Here is a 21,086-nt window from a genome sequence, read left to right as displayed (position 1 = left end):
TCTTCTTTTTTTTTTTTTTTTTTTTTTTTTTATTGAAATGATACCATACATTCACATATCAACTCAGCTAACAGCATGCATACAGACATTGTGCTTTTACATTGTGTACATGTAGACAAAAGAAAATTTATATATATATATAAATATATAAAACATATAAAAAGGTGAAATAGAAAATAGCATCAGTCAATCACAAAGAGAAACCTGACAACATCAGCATCAGTTTGTCCATTCACAGTTATACTTGGTTTTGAAGATAATTTATGAAAGGACGTCATAATACAGTGAACTTGGATCCAGAGCCCCTTAAGTTAAGTCTTATTTTTTCCAAACTCAGGAATTGTAACACATCTTTGGCCCACTGTTTAAAAGCAGGGGGAAATGACTGTTTCCAATTAATTAAAATCAAGTGCCTTGCCAAAAGAGAAGTAAAGGCGATGCAATCCAGTTCACTTTTTGACAAAGTGTTATTTCCATATACAATACCAAAGATAGCAGTCAAAGGATTTGCACAAATATCTTTACAAAATATTCTAGAATAAGAAAGAAAAATATGTGACCAAAAAACAGACTAGGACATAACCAAAACATATGGGCTAATGTAGCAGGGGATTGCTTACATCTTGTACAGGTGGGGTCAACAGAAGTATACATCTTTGCCAGCTTGGCCTTAGAAAGATGAAGTCTATGTACCACTTTAAATTGAATAAGGCTGTGTCTAGCACAGATAGAAGATCCATGAATTCTATATATAGCCTCATTCCATACCTCGTCCGTCAGGCAGATATTAAGGTCCAGTTGCCAGGAATCTCTTTGTGCAGATACAGAAGTGGATAGTATAGATAGAAGTTTTGTATATAAGTCAGAGATGGTTCCTCTTTGTTCTGGGTTATCAGGAAGAAGTTGATCAATAGGATTTTGTTCAGGGTGGAAAGGAAAAGAGGAAAAATTCTTGCGTGTGAAATCCCACACTTGTAGATATCTGAAAAAGTGGGCTTTAGGTATTTTAAATTGAGATTGTAATTGGGCAAAAGACAAGAAGCAACCATCAGCAAAAAGATCCCTAAATGTTAAAATACCTTTTCCTTGCCATAGCAAGAATGTCTGGTCATTCAGAGGCTGAGAAAACCGATGATTTCTGGCAACTGGAGCACAAATTGAACCTCTCTGCCATCCAAAATGCCTGCGAATTTGGGCCCAGATCTGAATGGAGTTCCATACCATTGGGTGCAACGTATGGGAGTCTAGACCCATCGGTAAGGGTGAAAATAGCAGAGCTGAAAGCGAGGAAGGAAGGCAGGCTGAGGATTCTATTTGGACCCAATCTGGTACGTGTATTGTGTAATGTGAACCTTGCCAATAAGTCAGAGCTCTTAAATTACAAGCCCAATAATACAATTGAAAATTTGGGAGGGCCATCCCTCCTTGTTCTTTAGGGTTTTGCAAAAAATGTAGACGTATTCTAGGAGGCTTCTTATTCCAAAGATAAGAGGAGATTATTTTATTTAAATGAGCAAAAAAGGATTTCTTGATGTAAATAGGTATTGTTTGGAAGAAATACACAAATTTAGGGAGCACAATCATTTTAATTAAATTGATCCTGCCAATCAGAGAGTTGGGGAGCTTAGACCATTTTTCAAGTGATATCCTAGTTTGTTCTAAGAGGGGAGTAAAGTTGATCTTAAACAGCTCAGAAATATTTCTTGAGACAACCACGCCTAAATATGTAAATTTATCAAGGGCTACTGCAAATGGGTAGGGGGAAAAATAAGTATTTTGTGCAGCACGATTTATGGGAAATAATTCACTCTTAGAGAGGTTGAGTTTGTATCCAGAAATATGACTGAAACGCTCTAGTGCAGTCATTACATGAGGGAGAGAATTGTAAGGATCTGTGATAAATAAAAGCAGGTCATCTGCATACTGGATATCTGAGGGTGACCTCAGAAAAATGGCCAGAGGTTCAATTGCCACTGCAAATAATAAGGGGGACAGAGGGCAACCCTGTCTAGTTCCCCTATACAATGGAAAATACTGTGAGCTAATGTTGTTTGTGATAACAGAAGAGAAGGGAGAAGCATATAAGAATTTTACCCAGGTCAAAAAATTTGGACTCACTCCAAATCTCTCTGGACAGTAGAAAAGATAGCTCCACTCCACTCTGTCAAAGGCTTTTTCAGCGTCTAGAGATATTACAATTTCTGGTAAGTGTTTGTTTGAATCAGGAGAGTAAATGATATAAAATACCCTGCGTATATTAAAAAAAGAAAAGCGTTTTTTAATAAAACCAGTCTGATCTGGGACTAAGATAGTGGGGAGGACATTCTCCAGTCTTCGGGCCAAAACCTTTGCCAATATTTTACAGTCCACATTAAGCAAAGATATAGGCCGAAATGAGCCACAGTTCAGATGGTCTTTCCCTTTTTTAGGTAAAACAGAAATTGTTGCTTGATAAAATGTGTGTGGAAGGCAGCCTGTATAGAATGAATCCTCAAGTACAGCAAGTATCAGAGGCATTAATTTCCCTTTAAACATTTTAAAAAATTCTACCGTAAAGCCATCTGGCCCAGGAGCTTTTGAATTTTGCATGTTTGAGAGAGCTACGTTAAGTTCTTCTAAATCAATAATTTTCTCCAATTCTACGTTATCGTAAGATGGGATTTGGGGCATTTGAATAGAATTAAAAAAAGAATCAAGTTCTGAAGGATTGTAGTCAATTTCAGATGAATACAGGGCTGTGTAAAATTTCTCAGAGACTAAGTTGATTTCTAACTCATCCCTGGTGACTCTGCCATCATCCCTGCGAATAGATGTTATAGTATTTGTAGTTGAGTATTGTCTTATTTGTTGAGCAAGAATTTTCCTAGATTTGTCCGAATGTTCATATAATTTAGTGCGGGATTGAAGCAAAAGCCTTTCTGTCTGTTCAGATGATATTAAATCAATCTCTGTCTGTAGTTTTGTTCTTTCCTTAAACATGTCAGATGAGGGCTTAATTGCGCATTTCAAGTCTAATTGTTTCATCTGATTCAAAAGATCATTTAGTCGCAGATTTCTGTTTCTCCTCTCCCACGAAACAACGAAATTATTTCCCCCCTAATATAGGCTTTTAAAGACTCCCAAAGTATTTTATTATTAATAAAGTCTACAAAAGATGAATTGGAAAGAATAAAGTTATTAAAGCGCCAGGCTTTCCGAATTGGTGATTTGGAAAAAAGCTAAGTTTAGTACAACTGGACTATGATCCGAAATTACAATAGATTCATATTTACAGTCATAAACAGAAGTTAATAGTTTATCATCTATTAAGAAATAATCAATTCTTGAATATGAACAATGCACTGGGGAAAAGGAGAACTGCTTAAGGTTTGGATACAAGAAGCGCCAGGGATCAGAAAATTTATAGGTCTCTAAAAAAGTAATAATAAACGTGGCGGATTTAGTTATATTGTAGGGTGTTTTCGAAGACCTATCCAGAGTGGGGTGGAGCACACAGTTAAAGTCTCTTCCTAAGATTAATTTATGAGTAGTCAAATTGGAAAAACTGGTTAAGAGATTTTTCATGAATAATACATCATCCCAGTTAGGGGCATAGATATTGGCTAATATCAGTGGAACATTATATAATGAACCAGTAACTATTACAAATCTTCCCCCCTATCAGTTTGGACATTGCTCACACAGAACGGAGTGTTTTTACTAATTAGAATTGCAGCTCCCCTGGATCTTGACTGAAAATCTGAATGGTACATTTGCCCCACCCAAGATTTTTGTAGTTTATAATGATCAGCTGATATTAAGTGAGTTTCTTGAAGAAATTATATATTTGCTTCCAGTCTCTTTAAATGGGTATGGATCTTATTTTGCTTAATGATATGGTTAACCCCTTTTACATTCCAACTAACAAAGTTCACTGTAAGTAAACCGCTATGTCCCAGGCTTACAGCATTGTTTAATGGGTGAAAAACTGATGCCAGCCTCCTTCTGAAATATTTCTAACAACTGTACACAATAGCACAAATAAACATGAACAAATTTGAATGTCAAACGAACACCCTGACCCCAACCCACCCACCAAACCACTCCCCAAACGAGAACCAAAAAAACATCCCACATGCAACTAACCTTCAACGTTCCCAAACGCAGAGGACTTCTTCCAAATGCTCAACATCTTGAAATGTCTTTTAACACACAATTTTAATCTTGCTGAAAAGAAAGCTTCATAAAGCCATTTAGTTTTCCCCCTCACTTTCTTCCACCCTTTACTTTTTTTTAAAAAACAGAAAATGTCTCTGCAGTCCATAAAGAGGGGAAGATATCAGAAACATCCTGAAAGGAAAAAAAAAACTATTCAGAGACAAGTGCATCCATTTTTGGTTTGATATGTTGCTCAAAGTAAGCGTCGGCCTCAGATGGTGACTTAAAAGAAAGTCTAGTGTTATCAAAAGTGAACCGTAGATCTGCCGGATGGTGGACGCCGTAAGAGATCCCAGCTTTCACAGAGTTAAAGGCGGCTCTTCTGCGGCTCAGTTTGGCACTCATATCAGGAAAAATATGAACTTGTACGCCGCGGAATGTAATCTCACCGCGCTTCCTGGAGGCTTGGAGAATCTTGGCCTTATCAGAGAAGTAGTGCAGACGAACGATCATTGCTCTGGGTCTGTCGCCAGCGCGAGGTTTTGGAGCGAGGGCACGATGAGCGTGATCGGAAGGTTTCCACAATCAATCCAATTTCAGAACGAAAGCTCACCATCTCTGTTTTTATAGTATCTGCCATCTGAACACGGGAGGATATCAGTTCAGTTTTAATTAGCTGAAGAAGTGTATTGTCCTCTTGTGCTAGAGATAGATCGACGTGACTTTTGCTTGTGGTGTTCGCAGCGGCCTCCATATTAGCTTGCTTTAGGTTGGGACTGTCAAGCCGCGTCTGTCTTATCGTCGATTTTTTCACGTTTTTACTTGTCATTTTTCGACAGAACGACTAATCAAATATGCGGGGTATCAGTAGAAATAAAGTAAACCCTTTCCAAAATATATTTGAACGTATTAATGCAAATAAAATGACAACGAGTGACAGCGCAAGCTAAACGCGACTACCTCCTCATCTTGCCGCCGGAAGTCTCAAAAACCCACTAATTCTGACAAACTCTAAGAATTGATTATGAAAGAATGGGTTGCTATCAGCCAGGATTTGGCCCAGAAGTTGATGCCCAGTCGAATTGCAGAGGTCCTGAAAAAGAAGGGCCAACACTGCAAATACTGACTCTTTGCATAAATGTTATGTAATTGTCGATAAAAGCCTTTGAAACGTATGAAGTGCTTGTAATTATATTTCAGTACATCACAGAAACAACTGAAACAAAGATCTAAAAGCAGTTTAGCAGCAAACTTTGTGAAAACGAATATTTGTGTCATTCTCAACTTTTGGCCACGACTTTACAGTAAAGGCTGTGATCGCTTTAAGATCTAAGGCACAGATCGAGTGTATTGATACATACCCAAATTCTTTCTCAACTTCTCTTAACACATAACTGACTTTGTTAACAAGGATACTTGCCAAATATGATATTTTGACATAATTTGGGTTTTAGTCTATTCAAGTGCAAGAAGATGCAAAGGAGAACTCAATTTGATGTTCATGCACTGTCAGAGTTTAGGCTGTCTATGCATGCTTTGAGTGTGCTTACAGAAAACAGTGCATCGTCTTGCAGCTGAATGGTTTAATTCAGGGGTTCTCAACCTTTTTTAGCTGGGGCCCCCCTCCTTCTTCAGTCAATTTTGCAAGGTGCCCCAATGCCTGACATTTCCTCTTAATGTTTTTATTTTTAAACCTTTTTTATTAACCAAAACGTTTGTTTTGCCTTTTTATTCTTCTACTGCATGTTATAAAAAAAAAAAACTCAAAATTCAAACAAACTTTAAATTAAAGCTATACTTTTGATTTTAAAAGAAAACCCTCTGCTCACTTCTAACTTTTTAACATATAAGGGTGCTGGTCATATAAGTAGAATATCTTCAAAAAGTTGATTTAATTCACTAATTCCATTCAAGAAGTGAAACTTGTATAATGTATACATTCATTCCACACAGATTGATATATTTCAAGTCTTAGTTGGGGCTCCTTTTGCCTGAATTACTGCAGCAATGCGGTGTGGCATGGAGTCGATCAGTCTGTGGCACTGCTCAGGTGTTATGAGAGCCCAGGTTGCTCTGATAGTGGCCTTCAGCTCTTCTGCATTGTTGGGTCTGGCAAATCACATCTTCCTCTTCACAATACCCCATAGCTTTATGGGGTTAAGGTCAGGTGAGTTTGCTGGCCAATTTAGAACAGGGATACCATGGTCTTTAAACCAGGTACTGGTAGCTTTGGCACTGTGTGCAGGTGCCAAGTCCTGTTGGAAAATGAAATCTATATCTCCGTGAAGTTGATCAGCAGCAGGAAGCATGAAGTGCTCTAAAAGTCAAGTCAAGTCAAGTCACCTTTATTTATATAGCGCCTTTTACAATACAGATTGTGTCAAAGCAACTGCACAGTATTTAAACAGCACAATAGTGTGTAAGTAACGCATTATTGTAACAATCAATTTTCAGTTAAAGGCAGTTCATCAATGAATTCAGTGATATCATCGTCAGTTCAGTTCAAATAGTATACGATATCGCTGGAAAGTGTCCCCAACTAAGCAAGCCAGAGGCGACAGCGGCAAGGAACCAAAACTCCACAGGTGACAGAAATGGAGAAAAAAACCTTGGGAGAAACCAGGCTCAGTCGGGGGACCAGTTCTCCTCTGGCCAGACCAAACAACAGTTTGTACCAATGTCTGATTGTAGAGAACTCATCAGGATCCTGTGGTGTAGCGCCGATGGCCGTCAAGGTTGGCGAGGTCTTTATTGATGATCCGCCTTGGAGCTCATCTGGTTGACATCCACGGCTATTGAAGTCATCTCCAGGTGGTGATCCATGATCTAAGCTGGGTACGGACTGGATCCGGGGGACTGCAGTGACCATCTGATCTGGATACAGGCTGGGTCTGGAGGCTACGGTGACCTCGGAATAAGAATGAAACAGACTAATATTAGCGTAGATGCCATTCTTTTTACGATGCAACGAGTGCATCAGGTGTTATGGGAGGTGTTTTCGGTTCCGGTTGACCTAATTAATGCAGCCTAACAATCCTTTAACGGATTTGAATTATAGGAATGTGTTAATGATTTTATGTGTAAGCCAGGTTAAAGAGATGTGTCTTTAATCTAGATTTAAACTGACAGAGTGTGTCTGCCTCCCGAACAGTGTTAGGTAGATTGTTCCAGAGTTTAGGCGCTAGATAAGAAAATGATCTGCCGCCGGCAGTTGATTTGATATTCTAGGTATTATCAGATTGCCAGAATTTTGAGAACGCAGCGGACGTGAAGGACTATAATACGATAGGAGCTCGTTCAAGTACTGAGGAGCTAAACCATTGAGGGCTTTATAAGTAATTAGCAAGATTTTAAAATCTATACGATGTTTAATAGGGAGCCAATGCAGTGCTGACAGAACCGGGCTAATATGGTCATACTTTCTGGTTCTAGTAAGAACTCTAGCTGCTGCATTTTGGACCAGCTGGAGTTTGTTTATTAAGCGTGCAGAACAACCACCCAATAAAGCATTACAATAATCTATCCTTGAGGTCATGAACGCATGAATTAATGTTTCAGCATTTGACATTGATAGCATAGGTCGTAATTTCGATATATTTTTAAGATGGAAAAATGCGGTTTTGCAGATGCTAGAAATGTGGCTTTCAAAGGAGAGATTGCTATCGAATAGGACGCCTAGGTTCCTAACTGATGACGACGAATTTACAGAGCAGCCATCTAGTATTAGACTGTGTTCTAGGTCATTACTTGTGGAGGTTTTAGGTCCAATAATTAATACCTCTGTTTTTTCAGAATTTAACAGTAAGAAGTTATTCGCCATCCAGTTTTTAATATCAGCTATGCATTCTGTTAGTTTTTCGAATGGATATGTTTTGCCGGGCTGCGAAGAAATATAGAGCTGAGTATCATCAGCGTAACAATGAAAGCTAACACCATGTTTCCTGATGATATCTCCCAAGGGTAACATGTAAAGCGTAAAAAGTAATGGCCCTAGTACTGAGCCTTGAGGTACTCCATACTGCACTTGCGATCTAAATGATACCTCTTCATTTATTGCCACAAACTGATGACGGTCAGATAAGTACGATTTGAACCATGCCAGTGCACTACCACTAATGCCTACATAATTTTCAAGTCTATTTAAAAGAATGTTGTGGTCAATAGTATCAAATGCGGCACTAAGATCCAGTAGCACTAATAGAGAGATGCAACCACGATCGCTTGACAAGAGCAGGTCGTTTGTAACTCTAATTAGAGCAGTCTCAGTGCTATGATATGGCCTAAAACCTGACTGGAAATCCTCGCAGATACCATTTTTCTCTAAGAAGGAGCATAATTGTGAGGATACTACCTTTTCTAGTACCTTTGACAGAAAAGGGAGATTCGAAATTGGTCTGTAGTTAATTAATTCATAGGGGTCAAGTTGTGGTTTTTTAATGAGTGGCTTAATAACAGCTATTTTGAAGGTTTTGGGGACATATCCTAATGATAGTGACGAATTAATAATATTCAGAAGACTATGACTTCTGGAAGTACCTCCTTTAGTAGCTTAGATGGAATAGGGTCTAACATACATGTTGTGGGTTTAGATGATTTAACAAGTTTATACAATTCCTCCTCTCCTATAATAGAGAATGAATGGAATTGTTCCTCAGGAGATCTACAACGCACTATCTGATGCGATACTGTAGCGGGCGGCTGTATGGTTACAATTTTATCTCTAATAGTGTCTATCTTGGAGGTAAAGTACGTCATAAAGTCATTACTGCTGTGCTTTTGGGAAATGTCTAAACCTGTTGCTGCTATATTTTTAGTTAATTTAACCACAGTATTGAACAAATACCTAGGGTTATGTTTGTTTTCTTCTAAGAGAGATGAAAAGTAATCCGATCTGGCAGTTTTTAATGCTTTCCTATAAGATAAATTACATTCACGCCAAGCAATACGAAAAACCTCTAGTTTTGTTTTCCTCCAGCTGCGTTCCATTTTTCGTGCTTTTCTCTTTAGGGCGCGGGTATGATCGTTATACCACGGTGTTAGACTGTTTTTCTTAATCTTTTTTAGGCGCACTGGAGCAACTGTATCTAAAGTGCTAGAAAAGAGAGAGTCCATAGTTTCTATTACATCATCAAGTTTTTCTGAGCTATTGGATATGCTGAGGAATTCAGATAAGTCAGGAAGATTACTTACAAAGCTGTCTTTTGTAGTAGAAGTGATGGTTCTACCGTATTTGTAGCAAGGAATTGAATTAACAGTTTTAGCTATCTGGATTATACAAGAGACTAGATAATGATCTGAGATATCATCGCTTTGCTGCAGAATTTCAACGCCATTAACATCAATTCCATGTGACAGTATTAAATCTAGAGTATGATTTCGGCAATGAGTAGGACCTGACACGTGTTGTCTAACCCCAATCGAGTTCAAAATATCTATAAATGCTGTTCCTAATGCATCTTTTTCATTATCAACATGGATGTTAAAATCACCCACTATTAAGACTTTATCTGCGGCCAGCACTAATTTGGATAGAAAATCAGCAAATTCTTTAATAAAGTCTGTATGGTGCCCTGGTGGCCTGTATACAGTAGCTAACACAAACGTCACAGGGGATTTATCATTAGTACTTGTTTCTCTGGATAATGCTATATGAAGCACCATAACTTCAAACGAGTTATATTTGAAGCCCTTTCTCTGAGAGACATTGAGAATATTGCTATAAATAGTAGAAACACCTCCTCCTTTACCTTTTAGACGCGGTTCATGTTTATAACAGTAATCTTGGGGGGTGGACTCGTTTAAAATAATGTAATCGTCTGGTTTTAGCCAGGTTTCTGTCAAACAGAGCACATCTAGGTTATGATCAGTGATCATATCATTTACAAAAAGTGCTTTCGTAGAAAGGGACCTGATATTCAATAAGCCAAGCTTTATCAATTGTTTCTCTGTATTATATATATTTTTTATTTGTTGAACATCAATTAAATTGTTGGTCTTGATTTGATTCAGGCGTTTTTTGTATTTTCTAGCTCGGGGAACAGACACAGTCTCTATAGAGTGATATCTAGGTGAAAGGGTCTCTATGTGCTGAGAATTAACTGATTTCTGTGACGTGAGGCGGCTAGCAGACGGTCGGTTTAGCCAGTCTGTCTGCTTCCTGACCTGGGCCCCAGTTAGTCAAGTGCAAACTCTAAGACTATGTGCCATATTTCTAGATAGAAGAGATGCTCCACATCCGGAGGGATGAAGACCATCTCTTTTCAACAGGTCAGGTCTGCCCCAAAAGCTTGTCCAATTGTCTATGAAACCTATGTTATTTCGCGGGCACCACTTTGACATCCAGCCATGGAGTGACCACAGTCTACTGTGAATCTCGTCACCACGGTAAGCCGGGAGGGGACCAGAGCATATTACAGTGTCTGACATCGTACTTGCAAGATCACACACCTCTTTAACATTATTTTTAGTGATCTCCGACTGGCGAAGTCGAACATCATTAGCGCCGACGTGAATAACAATCTTACTGAATTTACGTTTAGCATTAGCCAGCACTTTTAAATTTGCCAAGATGTCAGGCGCTCTGGCTCCCGGTAAACATTGGACTATGTTGGCTGGTGTCTCTATTTTCACGTTCCGTACAATAGAATCGCCAATTACTAGAGCACTTTCATCAGGTTTCTCAGTGGGTGCTTCACTGAGTGGGGAGAACCTGTTTGATGTTCTGATCGGAACGGAAGAGCGGTGTTTTGACCCGCGACTATGCCGCCTCACAGTCACCCAATTGCCCTGCTGCATGGGCGTTGTTACCGGAACCGAACAATGTACAGGGCTTTCTGAGCTAGTCACATCCAAAACCGTATCTAAGGCCCTCACATTCTTACTATCCTCCATTAAAGTTTGGATGCGTGACTCTAGTTCTGAAATCTTCTCTGTCAGCCTGACTATATTCCTGCATTTATCACATGTATAAGGCTCACTGCTGACAGAGATAGATAAGCTATACATGTGGCAAGCAGTGCAGACTACAATTGTAGGAGAAGAAGCCATTACTCACCGTGATTGTAGAATGATTTCAACTTACCAATGTTGTTAGAGTTCCTGAAGAACAGATCAGGGGGAGAAAAAACGGAACGAAACCGGCTAAAAGAGTACTAACGATATTAAACACGAGAAAAAATAAATAAAAACGTGAATGGAACGCAGATGGCAAGTTAACCGGCCAGCGCAATGCTAAAAATAGTAAACAAGAGTTAAAAGCGTGAATGGAGTGCGAGCGGCAAATTAACCTGCTATGGAATGCTAACGTGCTGCACTCGTGATTATAGAGTAAGGCGAACAATCAAATTAGTCAGATTAGTTTGATGGATAAGACCAGAAATTATATTAAGCTATATCTATCAGTTTAAAACGGCAGAATTAACAATAAGATAGAGAATCCAGTAGAAAATCCAGTAGAAAAACGAAGCTGCAGAGAGCTAACGTTACAAACAAACAGACCACTCTGCAGCGAGGCAAACAGGAAGCAGGGAAACAGCCTAAAACATCCTGGTATACAGCTGCATTGACCTTGGACCTCAGAAAACACAGTGGACCAACACCAGCAGATGACATGGCACCCCAAACCATCGCTGACTGTGGAAACTTTACACTGGACCTCAAGCAACATGGATTCTGTGCCTCTCCTCTCTTCCTCCAGACTCTGGGACCCTGATTTCCAAAGAAAATGCAAAATTTACTTTCATCAGAGAACATAACTTTGGACCACTCAGCAGCAGTCCAGTTCTTTTTGTCTTTAGCCCAGACGAGACGCTGTCTGTTGTTCAAGAGTGGCTTGACACAAGGAATGCATCAGCTGAAACCCATGTCTTGCATACGTCTGTGTGTAGTGGTTCTTGAATCACTGACTCCAGCTGCGGTCCACTCTTTGTGAATCTCCCCCACAGTTTTGAATGGGTTTTGTTTCACAATTCTCTCCAGGGTGCGGTTATCCATATTGCTTTTACACTTTTTCTACCACATCTTTTCCTTCCCTTCGCCCCTCTATTAATGTGCTTGGCCACAGAGCTCTGTGAACAGCCAGCCTCTTTTGCAATGACCTTTTGTGTCTTGCCCTCCTTGTGCAAGGCATCAATGGTCGTCTTTTGGACAACTTTTTGAAGATATTCTAATTATATGACCAGCACCTGTATATACATAATTAAATTAGGGCTGGACCAGAATATTCGATTATTCGAATATTTGTTCGGTGGGTTGGCATTCGATTTAAAATTTTGAGATTCGAATATTCTTTTATTTTTCAGACACCTGGCATCCCCCGCAAAACGGTTCTCATCCGCGCTTGAATATAAATGGAGAAGACACAGAGACAGCGCAAAGAAAGAGATTGATTAATTATTAAGAGATACTACTAAAGTACAGTCGAGCCCACTTGCATGGTGGAAGCAAAACTAGGGCTGTGACTGTCGCAATGACAACTGCGCCACCGCGGTAGTGCACGTGACGTTACACACACTATAACAAGCATAAAATACAGTGTTTCTGCTACATTCATTCTGCCGTGGCAGTGTTTAGTGTCCCGTCAGCAGCAGCTGTGAGCGCATGTGCCTTCAGCGCAGCTGGAAGAGTTCCGTGTTCAAATGCACGCAATAAGCTAAAGCTGGCCACAAAGCTCCAGCAAAAATAATTACCATGAATGTGTCAGGGGGAAAAAGTACGATATTCAAATTATTTATTAATAAACTAGTATGATGATCAAACTATGTAAAGATGAAGTTGACGATCCCGACTCGCCATCTGCTCATTGGACGCGGCTTTAATGCCTAATGCATCTTTATGGATTAGGCCTATAGCTAATGAAAGAGTTTTGTTTTCGATCTGAATTATTTCGTTTTTACTCTTACCTTTATGAGCAAAAATTAAGTTTCACATCGAGCCGGTGCCTCCATGTCCTGCAAAGCGTGCTTTAGCTTTCACTCTCCGCACAAACGATTGGATATGCGCCTAATAGCACGCATTTATCTAGGTTAAACGATTAAACTAATATTGTGATATGCTTTAAGTTTTTTTTTTTATATCTATGGATTTTTATTTAAATCATGATGACTTAAGAAAGATTAAATTGATCTGTCTGCCGCTGGCCGCTTGGTCGTTACTTAAAAAAAAAAAAAACTTGAATTTAACAAACAAAAAGTGTTCCAAACATATTTCTAAATTAACTTTAGAAACTAAAGAAACGAAAATAAATGTAATCACTTTGCTATTAAAAACAGCAGCTGTGTAATGGGGAAGAGAAAGAGAAAAAAGACAGGTTCCAGTCGGACTCCAGCCAGTAATTCTGATGAGCTGTCAGGCAAGTTCCGGGCTAGGTTATTAGGAATTTTTGCAAGGAATGTTTGTTTAATAGCCTTTTTAACATTCTTATTTAGGCTAATTTCTTATTTAAATGTATTATTTCTTTGATTTATTTTAGTTTTAATTTTATTTTTGTAGGCTTTTTGTTCACTGACGGAAGTGCTAAAATAAACATGCATGTTTGTTAATAGTGAATTAATAGTGACTTGCTAATTTCTGATTTGGGAGTAATTTGTTTGTTAAAAAAATGTTAGGCTACCTTATTAAAAGTATTGTTCTTAACAGACCTGTGTGTTTTGTATCTCTAGCGCAGTGTCCGTTCTCGAAGCATATAAGCTCTGCCACTTCCAACTCATAATGTTCTATTAAAAGTTTATTAACTCTGAATGTGTCCTGTGTCCATATTGCACCAAAATGCCACACTGCACTCCCTTGGGTCCGCAGCAACATACCCGCCACGTGTTAAGTCGATTGGATGAACTGTTCTTGACATAATAAAAATGCAACAGACAGAGATTCCTGCCTTTATTAGAGAGAAGAATATGTTCAGCCCCTCCCTCCAAAGCCCTAATTTAAATACAGATTTAAAGCTCCTGAATTCTTTAATTTAGACATTCTTCAGAGTACTTTTTCTTAAGTAAGTGAACCTGCCAACCAGGACAACAGGGAGATGCCAAAAGAACACTCACTAAACGTGTCCATTTGAATTGGACTGACTGAATATAAGAGATGAAGTAGGGACCTGCACTCGCGGGGGTATAGGTTACTTTTATGCGGGCTTTTGCAAGCGGGTTGCAGATGACAGCGGGAAGGAATATCATATATATCTGCGGGAGCGGGCTCTCCCTTGCAGTCTCTAATATGAAGTTTCTGTGCAACGGTTAGAAGTTTTGAGCCGCCGTTCAGTCTGTATTTAACAGTGCGAAGAGGCTTGCTGTGCCGAGTCCAAGGCAATCAATCACAGAACACGAGAGAGGCCGTGCTTTGATCCTTTTAATTTAAAACATTAATAATGAAATTAAACAATTTTAGTATAATATTTAAATTAATTTTAAGCTATCTCACAGCTCCCCTGTAAATTACTTCAAGCAGTCAAATATCACCTCGTAATGGGAATGCTAATTTTAAAGTGCTCCTAACTTAACTGAGATTACTTGTATTTTATTTCAAATATTTTTAGAGTGTTTAAACTAGGGCTGTGCGATATGGACAAAAGAAACCTATCACGATTTTCTTAAACAGTATTGCGATTTCGATTTTAATCACGATTTTGACACAGACATGTTTTATAGTGTGAATCTAAAACATTTTTTTAAAGGAAAAAAATTAGATCTTTATCAAAGACCTGTAACATGTATCTAAAACAGAAGGCGGAAAAAAAATCACCTAGCAGGTGAAAAAAAAGTAGGAGCACCAAAAAAAAAATGTAGGCGCACCCAATTTCTTTTTAGTAATGCACTGATCTTGATTCTTCATGGCTGATTCTGACTGCAGATGTTTTACAAGCACGTGATCAAAGTAGGCTAACGTTACTCTTTCAATATTCAAAGTGTCGCTCTCTAAACGCGGGATATTAAAATTGCTTTTGAATGCACGTCCGCGTTTTAGTTTTGGTTTCGTTTTAACGATCGTGCCAGACTCTCAACGGCACTGAGCGTGCATTCTACAATAAAAGAGATTATTTTAACAAAACCATTTGAAATATGAGAGGACATAAGAGGATTTTGCAAAGCATGTCCCCAGTGGAAAATACGCCTCTGTGTGAGTGGAACTCACGCTGAGTTATCATCTGATGTGAATGAATGCCACGTTGTACAGTATATGGACACGGAAGCGCCAGAATTGTATCTGACAGAATGTACCCTATAGCACAAAATATATTATATTTCTTCAAAAGCAGTTTGTGGAGAGCTTTTATTTTTCACAATCGAAAGAGAGAACGGCGAAGTCGGACCACAACAGTTTCTCGCACTCGCACGAATGGTCCCAAATATAATTTCAGGTCACGCAGATTAAATTTTGGGAGCATATGCGACCAAAACGTTCACAATTTCGAGCCCTGCCTAGTAAAGGTAGAACAAAATGTCTTTAGAACAGACCTATGGCAAAAAGTAAGAATGTGTGTGCGTATGTGCGTGCGTTTGAAAAAACAACAACCCAGACCACAGTGTCCCACATAAAAAAACTATTAGAACACTGACAGAATCTAGCTGCTTTCTGCTAAGAAAACCTGCATGACCATTTCATGTTTCAAGCATGAACGTTGGCACGTCTCTGTTTAGGAGCGCTGTGTTGTGATCGGTTCAAATAGCATGCTGCGGGAAAAGAATCAGTCGAGTGCGTGCAAAAAATCGTGCTGTAAGGCAATTTAGAAATCGTGCATGTTCACATCGCGATTTCAATACGATTTCAATTAATCGCACAGCCCTAGTTTAAACACTATTCAGGGGAAGCAGCAGTGTCATAGAGATATATAGTAAGTTATTTATAAGAGAGAGATATATAAGATATATAAAGTTATTAGAGAGATATATAAGATATATAAAGTTTTTTCCACATTTAGGTATTCAACCCTAACATACTTTTACAAAGTAAGTTAGATCAGTTTGTATTTTTACTTTGTTAAAAATGTTGCTATAAATACAACTCTTCATGTGCTTCCTTGACATTATACTTCAAGAACATATTGCTGCATTGTTTTCCCTTCGATTTTTATTTTTTCCTTAAAATTTTCTTTAGTTGGACTTAAAGTCTTAAATTTACCCTCAAGTAGTCCCAAATTATTTGCTATTAAATGACACAAAAATATTTATAATTTACAAAATGTGTTTTTTGTGCCATGTACAAAAACATCATACAGCTCAGATCGTCATGTGTCATATGTCATTTGAAAGGTTTCATCGAGTAGAATACAACAAGTATAATTGTTTGGGGCTTTGGATAAACTGGAGTGAGTTTTTGTACAAAAAGTCACCCCCAGACCCATATGAAAAATAGGCACCATTATTTAGAGCAGATTTTCCTGATTAAAACAAAATCATGTAGCTTATTGTTTTCCCTTTGTAACAAAAAGCTTTTTGTGCAGAAATATGTCAGATAGTCATGTGTCATATGTCATTTGAAAGGTCTCATCAAGTAGAATGAGTAGAATTGGGGCTTTGAGTTTTTTTACCTTCAAAAATATAAAAATATTTCTATCAAACGATACCTACCTTGCAACTGTCCTTGCTATGGTCTTGGAGTTAGGAGTCATTATTTTTGTGCATGGCAATCAGAAAACAACAGGTTGCAAAATTCCCTCAGGGAGTCGAGAGCTAAACAAAAAGGCCTGTTTTGTTACAAAATAATGTAACCTTTGGATACGTTATGCTATCACCACAAAATACAGATACAGCTAACATGCTGGGGAACATCATCAAAAAAGAAGTTTCCTCCTACCTTATTTCTGTCCTGAGATATTGAATGTCAAATAAGATTCTTGTCAAATAAAAATTTCTCTTGAGCACTCAAATCTTTCTTACATTTTATCAGCTATTTCTCAACAGGAGAATGCCCAAAGGAAATATTTATTTCCTTCTGAAAGTACAGAAAGTATTTAAATGATACCAACCTTCTGATTCTCCTTCCTACAGTCTTTGAGTTGTAAGTCATTATTTTTGTGTGTCAAAAAAACATCAACTTCAGTGAGGCAAAAATGCCCTCTGGGCTTAAAGGGGTAATATTGTCATCTGTCCTTTTAATTCCATGTCCCTTTCTTGAACCTGCATCCTCATGCTTACCCAGATGAATTCATCACTGAGGAGAGAAAAGTCATGTCCAAACCCAGATTTGCTACAGAACTTTGCAGTCTGCCAGTTCTGTGGTCTCTTCCCAGAATTGTACACGGGTCACTTCTTTTTTGCACTGGAGTAGCAGAAACCGCAGCACAGGTTACATCGACCCACACATGATGGGGTGGTGGTCCTCCATTACTAATGACACTACTGTATATTCAGCTGAAGGCATAGACATTCTTAATGCACAAAAAGGATATTAATCTAGGGTCACGTAAATTATGTATTAGTTCTTCTCTAAAACTTGCTATCATTGTGAACTAATTATAGACCTATTATATTTGATTGGCTGGCATGCTGTTGTGCAGGGTTCATCCATTTGGCAACAGGTTTCATCCATTTTGCAGCATGCTTAATGTTTAAGTATTTCTATCTTTAACTCAGTGCTTAGTTTAAGGACCTGGGGCCGGATTCACGAACATCTTCTTAAAGGAAAACTCCACTTTTTTTGGAAATAGGCTCATTTTCCAACTCTCCCTCCCCCCCGGGTTAATAAGTTGAGTTTTACCGTTTTGAAATCCATTCAGCCGTTCTCCTGTTCTGGCGATATCGCTTTTAGCATAGCTTAGCATAGATCATTGAATCCTATTAGACCAATAGCATCGCGTTCAAAAATGACCAACGAGTTTCCATATTTGTTGTATTTAAAACTTGACTCTTCTGTAGTTATATCGTGTACTAAGACCGGTGGAAATGCAAAGCTGCAAGTTTCTAGGCTAAGATTAGGAACTACACTTCAATTCCGGCGTAATAGTCAAGGAAGTTTGCTGCCGTAATATGGCCGAAGCAGGCGGAGTATTATCAGAAATGAGTTCCCAGCTAGTTTAGCATTTGCACTAGGCCTGCACGATTTTGAGAAAAAACCTAATTGCAGTTTTTCTGACAAATATTGCGATTGCGATGCGATTTTCGATTTTTGCGTTCGATACTTTTAAGTGCATAAAACAAAAATTATGAATAAAATATGTTGTTACTTTTACGACACAGAGGGTTAAATAAACTAGAGGTCGACCGATATTGGTTTTTACCGATACCGATAGCTAGGTTGGACCACACTGGCCGATACCGATTAATTAACCAATAGTTTTTGAAAATGGATACTGAAAGGAAACTAAAATAGTGCTCTACTAGTTTTTAAAAAAGTACAAAACCATACTTTGTAAATTAATAAAAATATTAATATGAATTATATATTGATCATTAAAGTTATTTTATAGTTCATTAATGTTAACAAAATAAACTTCAAAATTTAACACTATATCAGTAAATGTTGAAATTAACACTATAACAAGGAACAACACTTCTATTCTACAGCTTTCATTAATCTTAGTTGATGTTACAAATGGGCTCATTGTAAAGGGGTGGGAATCTTTACATTTTAACAATATGTAAAATAGCAGTTTCTATGCTTTTTGTTTATATTTGTAATCTCTGTATGTCAGTACTGCCATCTTAAAATTAAGATTCAATTTAATTAGATTTTATATTAAATTTAATTCGTGCAGAATTCACTTTATTTTTTTTTTTATATAAGCAGGCTACTTTTTAAAACAATAGACAGTAACATATGACAGTGGCTGCTTTAACAGGCTTCAATGAATGCAAAGATCTATTTCGATATATCAGATGTTTTGTCCTGCTCTTTAAACATAACTGGCTGTTTACATCAGTTTCATATAAAAGTATTAGAAAATGCAAGTGCATTTAACCGCATCCGCAATTGAGCTTTTTAGGACGAACAAACACAAAGAAAGTGAAAGTCTGTCAGTGCGCGAGTTTTGTGCATCTAATAGTACTGCATTACAAACGGCAGAAATGAAGGCATATCTAAAGTAAAACACTGCGGGTGGATGCACACACTGTCAAGCAATGCGCACGTGTCTCATAGTGCAAATTCTGTACAATGAAGCCCACCGCGTCTCTAGCATATGGAAGCCCGTTTCCGCCAGGTCAGAAAAAAATCCATGCCTTAAAAAGTCGAAATTATGACATACTTAAGTCATAATTACGAGATAAAAAGTCGAAATTATGACTTAAGTCGAAATTATGAGATAAAAAGTCTAAATTATGACTTAAAAAGTCGAAATTATGACTTAAACACATTGATCACATGAACACTTCACGCCTTCCGTTTTGAATCATGATTCAGCATACGCCTTTGAAGTTCCGTTTCCAGGAGTGTTATAATGATAAACGGGACATTCCAGAACGAATTACCTTGGTTTAAAACTGTTTGGAGCTCCAAGTTCAGTAGCTACACACCTTATTAATAAATGATATAACATTTACAGACAAGCAGAATATAGTAAAATATGAACGCAACGCGCTGAGTTGCACGTTAAGCGTTTTCTTGGGGTAGAACGGGGCTTGTTTATTAATAAATTGGGGGTGGCTTAATGGAAAAAAAAAGAGTGAAATGAATGAAAATGAAAAAGGTCAAAATCTTGTATACAGTTTATATTAGGGCTGGGCGATTTGGCCTAAAATCAAAATCTCGATTAATTGAACATTTTAACTCGATTACGATTAATGAACGATTATTTTATTTATTAATAAAATTATATTTAATTATATTTATATAATATTTATTTTTTTGCCCTCATAGTTCACTGACAAGTAGGGATGCACCGAAATTAAAATTCTTGGCCGAAACCGAAAACCGAAAAAGAGGAAACCAAGGCCGAAAACCGAAACCCCGAAAGAATTATGCCAATTATTAGTACCATTCCTTTTATGGCTATGACTGTGTACTAATCTTACTAGAATCAAGGCATTGCAATTGCATACATTAATATTAAAGTTTCAAAGAATAAATCAATTATATTAATTTAAACAATTATTATCAATCAAGTATTTTATTACTTGACATATACATATATTTTACTGCCTTTGTTTAAATTGTTTAATCATTTACATTTTTATAACATTATCTTCTGGATCCATCACATCATAGACTGTAAAAAAAATTCACATTTACAAGTCTACGCGTTTCTCTTCCAGCAGGAGGCGCTGTCAGACTGGTATACAAAGCAGCGCAACAAATGACTTTGAAACGTGCAGCGCTCAGATTTATTCAATGGATAGCCTTGTGAAGTTTCATCATTTCTTGCTTTTCAGTCCCCACATTTAACACTTGAAATCATAATTAATACTTTCTTAACCCCTAATAACACTGCAGTTTTCAATTAAAATTAAGAGCTTTATTTCAAGAACCGATTTTCTGAAACAAACCTTGCACAATATACGTTTCTTTTTATACGGTTCCCACCATATTCAGGGCACAAGGAAAATATTAGGGGACTAAATTAATATCAGCATATGAAGTATAATCATCTCTCATTGTCTCTGAGAGAATGCACGTCAGATGCTGAAAATCCGTTTTCACTTTCATTTTAACATTGCGCAGTTTTCACGTTGCTTGTGTGATATCCATTGGCTCACCTCCATGGTTTAAAACATAAATATTAATAAAAATACAGTATGAAAAGACATATCTTTAAAATATTGTGACGTAACACCAACGTAAAGCTAATGTTTTTCACTCACTGAAAGCTACATCTTGTCTCGATCTCTGCTCTTATCACTGCACGCACGACTGAAGACACAACCCCTCTGGAAATTTCGGCAAAACAAGTTTTGCAAATCGCTATCCGTGGGTCTTTCCATACGTCCACACCGCAGACGTGTTGCTTCAGACAAGCACGTGCAGGCTGCGGTTTCTGTTTGTGTCAACATACTGTTTCGGCCGTGTTGTTTCGGTGATAA

The 21,086-nt window shown here is 37.9% G+C and overlaps 1 protein-coding gene across 1 annotated transcript; it reads right to left on the bottom strand.

Moving 5' to 3' along the window:
• Positions 1-8,706: 8,706 nt before the first annotated feature.
• Positions 8,707-11,642, bottom strand: LOC141294003 (uncharacterized). Its single transcript, XM_073826078.1, has one exon. The coding sequence runs from the start codon at positions 11,182-11,184 to the stop codon at positions 10,315-10,317; it is 870 nt and encodes a 289-aa protein (XP_073682179.1). The 5' UTR covers positions 11,185-11,642; the 3' UTR covers positions 8,707-10,314.
• Between the last annotated feature and the right edge of the window lie 9,444 nt (positions 11,643-21,086).

Source organism: Garra rufa, chromosome 20 (assembly GCF_049309525.1).
Source record: "Garra rufa chromosome 20, GarRuf1.0, whole genome shotgun sequence".
Taxonomy (NCBI): domain Eukaryota; kingdom Metazoa; phylum Chordata; class Actinopteri; order Cypriniformes; family Cyprinidae; genus Garra; species Garra rufa.
This window is presented reverse-complemented; position numbering and strand designations above follow the sequence as displayed.

Bases quoted from the DNA above. Each gene is read 5' to 3' on its own strand.
- LOC141294003 (XM_073826078.1), bottom strand. From the start codon at position 11,184: ATGGCTTCTTCTCCTACAATTGTAGTCTGCACTGCTTGCCACATGTAT.